The sequence below is a fragment of the Camelina sativa genome, chromosome 18 (genome assembly GCF_030686135.1).
Source record: "Camelina sativa cultivar CO46 ecotype springtype chromosome 18, ASM3068613v1".
Classification (NCBI taxonomy): domain Eukaryota; kingdom Viridiplantae; phylum Streptophyta; class Magnoliopsida; order Brassicales; family Brassicaceae; genus Camelina; species Camelina sativa.
In genome coordinates, this window is record NC_141897.1 from 2,858,454 (window position 1) to 2,870,735 (window position 12,282).

General features: G+C 38.6%; 1 protein-coding gene across 3 annotated transcripts; it reads left to right on the forward strand.

Annotated features, from left to right (window-relative positions):
- Positions 1-380: 380 nt before the first annotated feature.
- Positions 381-3,370, forward strand: LOC104760393 (protein NUCLEAR FUSION DEFECTIVE 4). 3 transcript variants are annotated; one of them, XM_087500123.1, is made up of 4 exons: positions 426-826; positions 1,531-1,659; positions 1,814-2,465; positions 2,540-3,370. In XM_087500123.1, the coding sequence occupies exons 3-4, from the start codon at positions 1,837-1,839 to the stop codon at positions 3,006-3,008; spliced, it is 1,098 nt and encodes a 365-aa protein (XP_087356249.1). In that variant the 5' UTR covers positions 426-826; positions 1,531-1,659; positions 1,814-1,836; the 3' UTR covers positions 3,009-3,370. The 3 variants fall into 3 exon arrangements, with proteins under 3 accessions (XP_010481614.2, XP_087356249.1, XP_087356248.1); XM_087500122.1 differs by adding an exon at positions 949-1,092 and having other exon boundaries at positions 429-826; positions 1,531-2,465; XM_010483312.3 differs by having other exon boundaries at positions 381-826; positions 1,531-2,465.
- The last annotated feature ends 8,912 nt before the right edge of the window (positions 3,371-12,282 follow it).

The window sequence follows — 12,282 nt, forward strand, 5'->3', positions numbered from 1 at the left end:
TATGTGTTGGTGTATAGTGTATACTTCAAGTAGCTGACAATCATTTTTTTCTTTTATGTATTATGTGGGCAAATGACAATTTTTGTTGGTTATATATACTCATGTTTGTTAGTAATGAATACCAAAAAAGTTGGTAATTATTCAATGATAACTTTCCCAAATTTGTTACTACTATTAACAAACATATGACCAATTATGAATGTCTCATCCAAATCAAGAGATCAATTATTTATGTAATAATAGCACTACTTTTTAATATTTGACATTGTTCTCAACACCGAACCGAGAAAATCATAAATTGATAATGAACACAAAGCTAAACCGGGTAAAAATTGATTCGAATTCGGTTTACTTATGAAGGGTGCCACGTAAACCAACATGATTCGTTTCTCTATTTAGTAGTCCAGTGAAGAAGCTCTCGAATCATCAACTTACACGAGAGCGAGAGAGAGAGAACAAAAAAAAACAAAAATCTCCGGTGAGTCAGGAACCGTACGTCGCAGATTGTTAAAAGACGATGGCGGGACAATCACGGAAATGGATGATTCTGGTAGCGACGATCTGGATTCAAGCATTCACTGGTACAAATTTCGATTTCTCGACGTACTCGTCGAATTTGAAATCGGTTCTAGGGATTTCGCAAGTGCAATTGAACTACCTCGCCGTCGCTTCGGATCTCGGCAAAGTTTTCGGTTGGTCATCGGGACTTGCACTTTTGTATTTCCCTCTCTGGACGGTTCTCTTCGCGGCGGCGATTATGGGTTTCGTTGGTTATGGTGTTCAGTGGCTTGTCATCACTAACGTTATCTCTTTGCCTTATATCCTGGTAAACAAAAACAAAAAAATTCAACTTTTTTTAACATATCTTAGTCTCTTTTGCTTTGATCCTTCAATACATATTAATAAAGTTTGTATTTTTTTGTTTTTTTTTTTTGTTTTGTTATAAAGATTTTCGTGATTACTAATATGGAAATCAAGATTTGGAGGTTTGAGAGAAGAGTCGGTGATGGTTGAATGGTTGATTCGTAGTTCAGTTAGTGAATTAGTCATCTGACTGGTTGGTTGCACGTGTTTTGGTTTTGCTTTGTCATGGTTTGATGACTGTCTCGAGAATCTTTATTGTTGTCTTTGTGATCGGATCTTAGTTTTGTGTGTATATAAATACTTTCTCTTTGTCGCATTTAAATAGTTTTGCAGTTGGGTTCCTTTCTTCTGAATTATTCTTTTTGATGGGTAGGCGCATTAGAGGATCTTTGTCATGTGGTTTATAATATTTAATTTTCAGATAGATGTGTTTATGTGTATATGAGATTATTTTAACTATCTTCCATTGAGCATAGTCAATTAAAAATAATACTTTTTTGAGTTTTTGAGGAAGAATGAATAATTACTACCTTGGAGAGAAGATTGTGATCAATCACAACATTTTGTTAGGAATTTTTTTGGCTATAAGTATTGATTTTTACAGAACTGTCATTGTATTTACCGAACTTGCGCGACTAAAGTATGGGTTTTGTGATGTTATGGCAGGTGTTTCTGTGTTGTTTGTTAGCAGGGCTGAGTATCTGTTGGTTTAACACAGTCTGTTTTGTGCTCTGCATCAGAAACTTCCCAGCAAACAGATCACTTGCACTTTCTCTTACAGTGAGTTTTAATGGCGTAAGTGCTGCTTTGTACACTCTTTCTTACAACGCAATTAATCCTGTTTCTACACAGCAATACCTTCTCTTAAACTCCCTTATACCTCTTGTTGTCTCCTTTGCTGCTCTTATTCCTATTCTTCGCCAACCGCCTCTTGAACCTCTTCCACCAGATGGAGTTCGAAGAGATTCTTTCATGTTTCTCTTGCTCAACATATTAGCGGTATTGAATGGTGTTTATCTGCTTCTATTTGGTTCAAAGACTTCTGATGTAACCTCAGCTCGTCTTCTCTTTGGTGGATCAATCCTTCTTTTGATTCTCCCTCTACGCCTTCCTGGTCTAATCTATGCTCGCAATTGGTATCTGCACAATATCCACTCCAGTTTCCGTTTAGAAGGTTCTGGTTTCATTCTTGTTGATGTCGATGAGCTTGAGATGCATAAAGGAATGGTGACACGTGAAGCCAGCCGCGAAGGGTACCAGTTGCTAAACGATGATATTGTGCGAGATGTCATTACTCCTGATCAGAAGAGTTTCATTGAAAACGACGACAAATGTTGTTGCAATAAGCTCGTTACAAGAAATCAGCTTGGAATGCTTGGAGAGGAACATCCTCTATCTTTGCTCTTATGCAGATCAGATTTCTGGCTTTACTATATAGCCTATTTTTGCGGTGGTACCATTGGACTTGTTTATAGCAACAACCTGGGGCAGATTGCACAATCTTTAGGACAAAGCTCTGAGACAACAACTCTTGTCACGCTTTATTCGTCTTTCTCATTCTTTGGTCGATTACTTTCAGCAACACCAGACTATATCAGAGCGTAAGTCCCTTACACAAGCCTTTGTACTCTGGTTCTAGAAAGATTATGTTGTTACTGAAATGTGAATTATGCAGGAAGGTTTACTTTGCTAGAACCGGGTGGCTAGCCGTTGCTCTTTTCCCAACCACAATTTCTCTTTCCTTGTTGGCATCATCTGGAAGCTTGGCAGCGTTACAAGCAGGAACAGCTCTAATCGGTCTAAGTTCGGGTTTTATATTTGCAGCAGCGGTTTCTATCACATCTGAGCTTTTTGGACCCAACAGCGTCGGGGTTAACCACAACATCCTCATCACAAACATACCTATAGGATCGTTGGTGTACGGTTTCTTAGCTGCTTTGGTCTATGAATCCCATAGCGTGGCTGGGTCAAAGACGGAGTCGGTTATATGTATGGGACGAGACTGTTATTTCCTAACGTTTGTGTGGTGGGGAGGCTTGTCTGTGGTTGGTCTAGCTTCAAGTGTTGTCTTGTTTCTGAGAACTAGACGAGCCTATCAACGTTTTGAACAAGATCGGATAACTTCAAGCATGCTCTATTCTTAGAATTTTATCCAATGAAGCAAAATTTAAAGTGACGACTCAAACTTGTGCAGAAATGTGTTACTGCACAAAAGTTTTGATCTTTCCTGCAGAAATAAGAAGAAAGAGGGAATCTTAGAACATAACTTTTGGTCAGAAGAAGAGTTCAGATTCGCTTTTTGTGCAAATGTATCGGTACGTTGGCCTTGGAAATTGAGTCGGGGGGGGGGACAATCGGAAGTCACGGTTTGGTGACCTAAAATATTTCCTACTGAAACAGCCTAATCGGGTTAAGAGTTTTGTTCTGTTTGTTGTGTTTTAGACTAAGTTAATGACATTTTGAAACGAAGCAATTGGTGTTTCTGTTAGCAGTTTCCCTTTGAAAATTTAAATTATGTCTTGCATAGGAGTTCCAAAGCTATATGCCCACATTTTAAACAAGCTTCAACTTACGTAATTATTTATGGTGGTGTATAAGAGAAATCAACATTTTGGAAAACTTATCAATTAAGACCAATGATTGATCTCCGCATTTTTTTTTCTCACAACAGCTTACAAGATTGACTCAAACAAGCCAATGCGATGGAAAATTGTTTACATAGGTAACTAAATAGGGAACTGAACGAACACGTCGCGCTAAATTATCCGCTTTACCATTCTGAGAGCGAGAAACGTAGACTAAGGAAAACGAATCAAACTCCTCTTTATCCGCATGTATGTCCTCCAGATAAGACATAAATGCTGGCCAATCAGAAGGCGAAGACACCATCTTCATCAAGTCGGATCAGTCGGTGAGAAAGACGACAGATTGATTGTCCGCCCGAATCATGCAGCGCATAGCCCATATGAGGGCTTCAACCTCAGCATGAAGAGGTGAAAGGCTACGGCTAATGTTGGCTGCCTCCATAGTAGGAGCGTCACCCCTAAGTGAGGTGTAAAACCATCCTCTACCAGCAAACCGATCTGTCTCTTTCCAGGAGCCATCCACAAAACAGAGATAGCTCGATAAAGATCTAGAAACCCCAAATCTTCCATCTACGTGTAGTACATCGGCATGGGTTAGATCCAACTCTGGCACCATTGTCTCAGTCTGAGCCAGAAACCAGGCCTTGGCCTCATCCTCCACTTATCAGAGGAAAATTAGTTAAAATTTAATATTTTGACCCTTTACACACCAATAGTGTTTTGCTGTTTTTATTCTTGCTCTTTTGGTTTTGCGTCTTTTATGTTTGTCCTACACTTGTTCCATAGGTTTCATCTAAAACCCATTCGTTATGTATCTATCGAATGTAGCTGAATCGGTAATCCTTTTTTTTTTTTTTTTGACAACAGCTGAATCTGTAAATCTAAATTGTCCATCTTGAGCTCTAAACCATTAAAAGGAAAAAACCAAAACTTGCTTTACTAGTCTAAGAAATCAATGTACAGTAAAACCTCTATAAATTAAGAGAAATACCCTATAATAGCACTCTTTTAAGTTTTTCTTCCAACATTAGCACACTTCTTTAAGTTTTCCAAAACTAGCATTTATATATTGAGATTATTATTTAATTTAAATAACAAAACTCATTTTCTCTAAAACAAAATTAATGAAATTTAGATCTCAAAGCACCGACGAAGGTTGCGGTGAAGATTCTAAACTGAGATCTTCATTTCCGATCTCAGATCTTTTCAATTAAGTGCCAAATCGATCGATTGATTCCAATACAATAAAAATCCACATCAAAAGCATCTTCATTCACTGGATTCCGATCAAAGTTTAATTAAGCTAAACTGTGCTTCCGTCGTTTACGATAATGAGTGTGACGGAGGAGAGTCTTCCGACTACAATTACGTACGACAGATGATTGGGGGAAAGTTTCAACAATTCTGTTTGATATGGATGGTGTGCTTTGTAACAGTGAGAAGCTTTTTAGACGTACGTGTTGCCATTGATGTTTTTGCTGAGATGGTAGTTGAAGTCATTGTGGATAATTTCATTCCTCTTACGGGAACAAGTAAAAAAGCTTTGGCAAATTAATTTGTGAATCTGTTTTCATGTTAATGTGTGTTTAAATTGATTAAGTTGATTTCTTGGGTTGGGCAATGCAGAGCTGAAGCCATGTTTTTAGGAGCTGTTGCTTCAGTCAAAGGAGTATAAGGATTTGATACAAATGCAGCTACAAAGAGATTCTTTGAGATATATCTCCATAAGGTGATGTTTATGCTACGTAATTAGAATACTTAGGAGGAGAATTTTCTTTACATTAGAAACTTGTTGATAATCTTTGTGATTGATTGTACTCGAGCTTTGTTGTATATTGATTTGCGTAATGTCTTGAGATAGAGGGGAAGAAAAGAGAGCAGCGACTTGATGATGAAGATGATGATGAAGTTTGAGTTCAGGTCATTATGGAAGGCCTTCCTAAACTTCAAGAATGTCTTCCTAAAAGCTATGGAATCATTACTAAATTTTTGAAAAATGTGTTTTTAAATATCTCTATACTATGTGTTTTGCCTTATTGTATCACATATTACTCTATTAGTGATGTATAATGATTTGATATTGTCCACATATTAGTGTTTTATAATAAAGGTAGCAAATATGAATATCCAGCATGATGTTTTAGGAAGACCTTCCTAAACGTCAATGACTACTTCCTAAATTTCAAGGAGTCCTTCCTAAATTATATTTAGACTACCTATAAGACAATTAGAAAAAGCTTTACTTCGTGTTAAGAATTGGTTTGCTCAACACAAAGAGAAAAAGCTTTACTTTGTGTAATGTTTACGAATGTTTGAATTTGTATATTTCGAACTGTTTATGACGGACATCCTGAATTTAAAAGTGACATTCCTAAATATTATTGAATCCTTCCTAAATTTAAATAAATGTGTTTCTAACTCGCTTTTTGGTGTTTTGCCTCAATATGTCAAAGATTACTTCCATTGATAAGGGAATTTCTGCATACCCTGGTGTTTACCAATATCTAGACTTTTTTTACAACCATCCTGAAATCCAAATTTTTTATGAAGGTCATCCTGAATTTCAAGAAAATTTTCATGAATTTCGTGTATTTCTTCCTAAATTTTCAAGGATTTCTCGGTGCTCGTTTTTCAAGTTACAAGATCAATAGAAGATTCTACCAGCTATCAACAAAAGTTTGAATTGAAATATATAAGGAGAAATATATAGTAGCAATACAACAAAAGAAGAAAAACCATGAAGCCATAAAAATCCTTAGTGTTTTATGACTATCCATCCTTGTTCATCGTGAAATCCAAATGGTTTATGAAATTCATCTTGAAGTTTAAGGAAGCGTTCCTGAATTTCCCGGAATCCTTTCTAAGTTTTCATAATGGTCCCTTTTCATAGCCCGACAATCTTTCCCAAGACTCGAGTTGCATCTGCACAAAGACAAGTGAAATCAACTTACCAGAAAATAGATTCAGGAAGGTTCACATCATGTTCTTTGTTCTCCTTCTTCCAGATCACTTGTACAATTTTCATCTTCACTGACCCCAAATTGCTTTGTACACATACTGTAGTCTCTAATTTCACTAGCAAAAATCTCATTAGGTATCAAAAAGATAAATTCTGCAATAAGAAACGAATGCTCCAATCCAAATCTAACAGTTTTCCATCTCCTTTTCATCAGATCCTTATGTTGTTGTCTATGTTTCTCAATCAAATATGACTGTTTGAGATCTGGGTACATGATGAATCATGTTTGTGGAGACGGAGAAAAAACAAAAAAAAATTAATTTTATTAATAATTTAGGTTTTCCCAAAATTAAGAATATATAAATTTGTGCTAGTTTTGGAACATTTGAAAGCATGTGCTAATTGTGGAAGAAAAACTTATAATGGTACTATTTTTGTCAATTGCCCATAAATTAATAAGGTCGGGACTATTAAATCTTATTAATTTATAGAGATTTTAATTTATCGATAAATTAATAATTATTAATTTATCGATAAATTAATATTTTATAAATTTATGAAGAGACTTTTAATTTTTATAATTTTGAAAATTTTATATTACAATAAGATACTTTTGTTATCATTCATATTTTTAAAGAATTTCTTAATTTATAATCTTGGCTATCGTAATTGCTAAGTTTAGAATTTAGGTAAAAATGATAAATGTTAGAAGTTTAGAGTTTAGAAGAAATTGCTACTAGTATCATTCATGGTAATGATTAAGTCAAAGAAGATATTGCGGTAATTTTAGAATCAATTACATGTAAAGAAGTAATTATCGCATTTAATATTCTCCACAATTTTTGAATGCGATTTGAAAAAACGACAATGAAAAAATTAGAGATGAACTTCAATAAAAATGCAAATTCAAGAATATACAAACAACAATATAGTCATATTTCACTAGATTTTCTTAGATATATATATATATATATATATATTATTTGATTATTAATTTATGATATTGATGAGACCATATTTTTACATAAGATTTCAAAAAAAATTATTATTTTATTAATTTATCGAAATGTGTTATTTTGTACATCGGCTCAACTCTAAACCGGAAAAATTTCTTAATTTATAGCGAATATAAAAATTTCTTAATTTATAGTGAATATTAATTTATAGAGGTTCTACTGTATATTGTCTATCTTGATTCTTGAGCTCTAAATATTTGTTTTTTCTTTGCTCGGAAAGTTAAAGATTATTTAGTAATAGGTTTTAGAAATAGAAAGGATTCCATGTTGTTTTTTTTTGTGTGGAAAAGATAAAACTAACGTCTGATTATGAATATTTTATTTGAATGCAATATAAATATAGACTTATGAATATTTTATTTTAACGTCAGATTATGCCAGGAGACTATTGTCAATCTCCGCTATGAACGTCTTCATGGTTGCTGCAAGAAGTGTTCTAGTTTGTGCCATGATGAGAATCACTGTCCACTATGGGCTACTAATAAGATTACTCCAGCTTTGCATTTCCCGGTGGAAGACGATTCAGCTCGTCCGCTGCAGAGTTATAAAGGGGTTGTCATGAATGACAGAAATAACGGAAAAGGCAAGGAGGTGGATACTCGGGGACTGCCTCAGCCCAGTCAGCGCCTACCCAAGGGTAAGCAGGACGCAGGGTCAAAGAACCGGACCTCACGGGAAACAGGTGAGTCTTCATCCAAACCGCGTCGATCCAACAATTCGGTGGCTTTTAAGGATTACCGCCAAAAGGCTAAAGCCTCCACGACGGTGGCACCTCCTTTGGGTGTGGTTCCGGTGGAAGAGCTGGAACCTGGACAGATTCCGGATCAGGTCGAGCATGTGGCGGTTCAGGCTGCAACCTTTGGGGTTCCACCACTGAAGCGGGTTCGGAGGCCTCTCTTTCAGGAACCGGAACTGCCTTTACAATCACATTTGCGAGAAGAGGTGATCTTGGCTGATGCGGGCTCTTCTGTCCCGGGTGACGGGTTTGCTCCACAGTCTACAGGCTCTGGTGCTCTGCAGGCGGGCTCAACTCAGGTGCCTATGGGCGACATTTCTGGAACGTTACCGGTTTTGCCAACAGCAAAGGAAACTCTGGAGGAGAATTTTGAGCAGCGGATGGAGGAGGTCGAAACAGAGGTGTTGGATAAAACGGTTGATGATCCACAACAACAAACTAATGGGGACATGGAGGTTTCGGTGGAAGATCAGGCCTTGAATCCAACCGTCGCTATTTCGACTCTCAAAGGAACAACAGCAGACTCAGGTGATGGTCCTGTGGAAGCAAAACTTGACTCAGGTGCAACCTCTGTTATGGCTCCGCAAGGGGAAAAGGTCCACAAGGTGAAACCTCCTTTGTCTCTTAAAGGAGCTGCTTCCAGGAAATTGAACGTGTATCTACGCACAACGCCAAGGAAACGCCCTGTCCCTAAAGAGGCTGGAGAAGGATCAAACATGAGGAATTCGGATCAGGAGAAGGGTCCAACTGGTGGAGTCAAGCCACCCAAACCAACAGCAGATAAATGAAGATTTTAAGTTGGAATTGTCAAGGACTGAGGAATAAAGCAACTTTTGGGTATCTCAGGGATTTGTGGGGAAAGCATAGACCTGACTTTTTATTTTTATCTGAAACTAGACAGCCTTTATCTGTTTTGGAACCTTTTGTTGGTTATTTTGGTTATTCAAATTTAAAAACAGTTGATCCTATTGGATGTAGTGGCGGTATGACCTTATTTTATAATAATAATTATGATGTTTCCATTTTATTTGAATCCAATCGGTTGATTGATTTGGAACTTACTTATAAAGGACATATTATTTACTTTACTTTTGTCTATGGTGATCCGGTTCCAACGAATCGAGATTTAGTGTGGGAAAGATTAACGCGGATTGGCTTGTCTCGTGATGCCCCTTGGTTTCTTATAGGTGATTTTAATGAACTTAAAGGTAATCACGAAAAACGGGGCGGAAGGCTCCGCCACGCCTCTTCCTTTGTGAATTTTAACACAATGATTCGGCATTGTGGATTATTAGAGTTTCCGACGGTTGGGGATAGCTTGTCTTGGCATGGTTGGCGTGATAAGAAGCCAATCAGGTGTCGTCTTGACCGCGCCCTAGCCAATGAGAAACTTCATGACTTGTTTCGGAATGCGTTCACGGAATATTTACCAATGATAGCCTCGGATCATAAACCGGTGTTAGCCTTTTTAGAGGATACAATTCGGAGAGGGAGGAGCATTTTTCGCTTTGACCGCCGATGGCTGGAGAAAGAGGGTCTCTTTGGAGCTATTTCAGAGGGATGGTTCTCAGGGGAGACAGGGGAGTCTGGGAATTTAATGGACAAAATAATAAAGTGCCGCCAAGCAATCTCCCGCTGGAGGAAAGCACAGGCCCCATTTGGACGGGAAACAATTGAGGATTTAAAATCCCAGCTAGCCATTGCTCAGGAGGATGACTCTATCTCTGTTGAGATTATCTCGGAATTGAATTGGAAATTGCGGGAAGCTTATCGGGATGAGGAAATTTACTGGTATCAGAAGAGTCGAAGTAAGTGGATGCGCTTCGGAGACCAAAATACCAGCTATTTTCATGCCCAAACGAAGTTAAGAAGAGCTAATAATCGGATTGTTGGAATGTATGATGAGTTGGGTCACTGGACCACAGAGGAGCCTCGGATCCAGAATATCGCAACTTCATATTTTCAAGAGGTATTCATGTCCACCGATCCCTCAGAAATTGAGGACTCGTTGGGTGAAATCAGCACCTCTATAACGGACGAAATCAATGAGAAACTGACTAAGCCAGTCACAGAACATGAAATAAAGGAGGCTCTATTTATGATGCACCCTGATAAAGCTCCGGGACCGGATGGTATGACGGCCCTGTTTTATCAGCGTGCTTGGGATACGGTTAAAGCTGACTTAAAGCTTTCGGTGGAGTCTTTCTTTCAGGTTGGCAGTTTTGACAAACGCCTCAATAAGACTAATATTTGTCTTATCCCGAAAGTAGAAAAACCGACCCGGATGACTGAATGGCGCCCCATTAGTCTATGTAATGTCGGGTACAAGATTATTTCAAAAATTTTATGTCAACGGTTGCGTAAGTTCTTGCCAACATTAATTTCTGAGACACAGTTAGCGTTTGTAGAAGGCCGGTTAATTACGGATAATATTTTGATTGCTCAGGAAATGTTTCACGGACTCCGCACTAATCCCTCTTGTAAGGGCAAGTTTATGGCCATCAAAATAGATATGAGTAAGGCCTATGATCGGGTAGAATGGTCCTTTATTGATTCCTTAATGCGGAAATTTGGTTTTTGTGAGGCATGGATTTCCTGGATCATGTGGTGTGTGACATCAGTAGAATATAGCGTCTTATTAAATGGGCAACCCCATGGATCAATAATACCGTCTAGAGGGCTCCGTCAAGGAGATCCCTTGTCACCTTATTTTTTTATCCTCTGTACTGAGGTACTTATTGCAAATTTACGGAAAGCGGAACGGTCTAAGCTTATCACGGGTATCAAGGTTTCCACTGCATGTCCGACAATTTCACATTTACTGTTTGCAGATGACAGTCTGTTTTTCTGTCGGGCCACAAAGGAACAATGCGAAGTTATTTTGGGGATTCTTAGGCAATATGAGAGGATTTCTGGACAGAGGATAAACTTCCAGAAATCTTCTGTTCAATTTGGACATACAGTAGATGTGGATGTGCGTGAAGACTTAAAGGGTATCCTGGGGATTACCACTTTAGGTGGCATGAATTCCTATTTGGGAATCCCGGAAAGTCTTGGTGGATCGAAAACCAAAATTTTCTCTTTCGTCCAAGATCGGTTACAAAAAAGGGCTGGGTGTTGGCCTGCCAGGTTACTGTCCGGGGGGGGGGGGGGGGGGTAAAGAATTCATGATCAAATCGGTCGCGACGGCTGTCCCTACTTTTGTTATGTCCTATTTTAGAATTCCCAAAACAGTTACACGAAAACTTACGAGTGCCATCTCCAACTTCTGGTGGAGCTCTTCGGGAGAAACTCGGGGTTTACATTGGATCGCCTGGGACAGATTGTGTGTCGATAAAATGGAGGGAGGCTTGGGGTTTAGGTGTCTGGACGATTTCAATACCGCACTGTTGGCTAAGCAACTTTGGCGGTTGATATCAGTTCCAGATTCACTATTTGCAAAGGTTTTCAAAGGACGGTATTATAGGCATTCAGATCCATTAGATCCTATTAAATCTTATTCTCCATCTTATGGATGGCGAAGTATGATTTCTGCTCGCTCTCTGGTGAACAAAGGACTCATTAAACGGGTAGGAACTGGGGCCTCCATTTCAGTATGGTCTGACCCTTGGATACCTGCTCAATCCCCGAGACCAGCATTGCGTTCAGGATCGCCAGTCAATCCAACGCTTAGAGTTGAAAATTTCATTGACAGGATGTTCCTGGGATTTGGCATTACTTTCGGCTTCTTTCGAGCCGGAGGATGTAGCCCTTATTTCTGCTTTACCTCTTGGTAATCTTACCACACCGGATAACTTGGGATGACATTTGACTAAAACCGGTAGCTATACTGTTAAATCTGGATATCAGGCATTGCGGCAGAAACCGGAGAGAGGTCTTCCCATTTCTGGCCCCAATATTATCCCTCTACAGGCATATGTCTGGCAGATTAGGTATCCACCAAAACTCAGACATTTTTTGTGGCAAGCAATTACGGGTTGCATGGCGACAACATCTAATCTACGGCGTCGTGGATTAAGCTGTGATATGGACTGCGAAATTTGTAGGGAGACGGAAGAGACAGTTAACCATGCCCTCTTTTTATGCCCTCCGGCTAGGCAGGTTTGGGGACTGTCCCAATTT